The sequence below is a fragment of the Trypanosoma rangeli genome (genome assembly GCF_003719475.1).
Source record: "Trypanosoma rangeli strain AM80 chromosome Unknown Tra_15.4_contig_00232, whole genome shotgun sequence".
Classification (NCBI taxonomy): Eukaryota; Euglenozoa; class Kinetoplastea; order Trypanosomatida; family Trypanosomatidae; genus Trypanosoma; species Trypanosoma rangeli.
This window is the reverse complement of record NW_021705976.1, coordinates 1-1,945: the sequence shown is the minus strand read 5'-3', so window position 1 is coordinate 1,945 and position 1,945 is coordinate 1. Positions and strand designations below refer to the sequence as shown.

The 1,945-nt window shown below is 50.1% G+C and overlaps 3 protein-coding genes across 3 annotated transcripts in view; all 3 read left to right on the top strand.

Annotated features, from left to right (window-relative positions):
* TraAM80_06398 (trans-sialidase) overlaps positions 1-42 on the top strand; it is a gene marked incomplete at both ends in the record, with an annotated part of 570 nt that extends 528 nt beyond the window's left edge. The window contains one exon of the mRNA XM_029383244.1: positions 1-42. This exon is cut by the window's left edge and continues 528 nt beyond it. Coding sequence (XP_029236900.1) covers positions 1-42 — 42 coding nt within the window.
* Positions 43-58: 16 nt separating this feature from the next.
* TraAM80_06397 (putative group II trans-sialidase) lies at positions 59-781 on the top strand (the record flags this gene model as incomplete). Its single annotated transcript, XM_029383243.1, has 1 exon — positions 59-781. One exon carries the CDS (start codon positions 59-61, stop codon positions 779-781), a length of 723 nt encoding a protein of 240 aa, XP_029236899.1.
* A 37-nt stretch (positions 782-818) lies between these two features.
* On the top strand, positions 819-1,709 carry TraAM80_06396 (group II trans-sialidase superfamily; the record flags this gene model as incomplete). Its single annotated transcript, XM_029383242.1, has 1 exon — positions 819-1,709. The coding sequence occupies one exon, from the start codon at positions 819-821 to the stop codon at positions 1,707-1,709; it is 891 nt and encodes a 296-aa protein (XP_029236898.1).
* Between the last annotated feature and the right edge of the window lie 236 nt (positions 1,710-1,945).

Genomic DNA, 1,945 nt, shown 5'->3' with positions numbered 1-1,945 from the left:
CTTTTGTCGCTGAGGTTCATGCAAGCAAATGAGGGCGCATAGCANCTTTAACACGGCCATGCAAGATGACCGCAGCGCCCCTCTGAGACACACGGCCCAACCCACGACAATTGCAAAGGGCAACAAGGTCTTTCTACTTGTGGGGGGCAATCATCTACAATCCGCTTCAATAAAGGAGCAGATTCCACAATACTTTCAGTATCTTGATTTGCTTGTGGGTGAGGCCACGGAAAATAAAGCCATTCGATGGGGTGAACCTACCTCGCTTTTATCACAGATCGAACCATCTGCGAAAGAAAAAGGCATTGAACGCTTCCAGACTTGCGGTGGCTCAGGCGCTCTGATGGAGGATGGCACGCTTGTGTTTCCTGTGATGGCGATGAAGGGAGAAAATAGCGTTGCCTCCATGATCATTTATTCGAAAGACGGCAAAACATGGGGGCTACCAATGAACATTGGCTTTGCGGAGTGCACTGACCCTTTCATCGTCGAGTGGGAGAGGGGACAAATTGTGATGATTACTCGCTGTAAGAATGATGTCAAAGCTATGGAGTCGAGGGACATGGGGAAAACGTGGAAGCGGGCTGTCGGGGCAATATCGCGCGTGGAGGAAAATATTCTGCCAAATTCTATTTACAGGCGTTGGCTTGTGACATCCTTCACCACTGCGACCATTGCTGGAAAGAAGGTCATGCTGTACACTCAGCCAAAAGTACATTTCTGCGGCTGTGGGGCCAACTCAGCTCTACATTTGGGTCACCAACAATATTCGCACGTTTAACGTCGAGACCGTTTCCATCGACACCGATGGGGGGAAGATGCTCAGCAGCTCCCTGCTGCACTCCAATGGTGCGCTGTATTTTTTGCAAGAGAAGAACGATTACCCGACAAGGAGCTTGTTACTTTCCCTCCTAACGGAGGAGCTGAAGACAATTACGTCTGTCTTGGAGACTTGGGCAAAACTGGACTCCTTCCTCTCCAAGTCGTCTGTGCCCACGGCCGGTCTGGTTGGATTCTTGTCGGATGCATCGGGTGATGAAACTTGGAACGACGCGTACCGTTGCTTGAATGCAGTTGTGGCGAATGCAACGAAGGTCGAAAATGGCTTTAAGTTCACGGGGTCCGAATCATACGCCATGTGGCCGGTGAACATGTGGTACAATGGCAAGCTGTACGGCTTTTTGAACTACGCGTTTACGCTTGTAGCGACGGTGACCATCGATGAGGTACCGAAGGAGAGCGGTCGTTTACTGGGCGCGAGCTTGAATGATAAGGAAAACACAGAGTTTGTGGGGCTGTCGTACACGACGGAGAAACAGTGGGGGACAGTCTTCAACGGCATCACGACAACAACACACAGCAGCACTTGGGAGCCGGGGAAGGAGTACAAAGTGGCGCTCATGCTGGAGGGTAACAAGGGCTCCGTGTACGTGGACGGCGTGCTCGTGGGAAAATCGGACACACTACCAACGCTTCAAAAAAGGAGTGACAAAATATCAGGCTTTTACTTTGGCGGCAGCAAAGACGGCAGCGCGACAGTAAAGAACGTCTTTTTGTACAACCGCCCATTGAGTGAGCAGGAACTCAAAAAGGTCGACGACTACGATCCATCTGGGAAAAATGGAGGCGACAGCTCCATGCGTGCGGATGTGTCTTGCGTGCTGCTGCTGCTGCTGCTGGGGCTATGGTGCCTTGCGGTTCTATCCTAAGTGGGGCACAGTGGAGGGGAGTTTGTGCTTCCGGAAGGAACAAATGCGCCTGTCTACGCCCTCTGAGCCAATTGAAGCATCCTGAGGGCATTTTGCATTATTTTATATAATTTAATTAAATTCAAAGCTCCATTTTAGCCTATGCATAAAAATTTGTTTGGTGTGAGAGCACACTTTTTCCCTTGGACCGAGCATAACAGGGCCTTCATCTGTTTTTTATTTTATTTTGTGCTTTT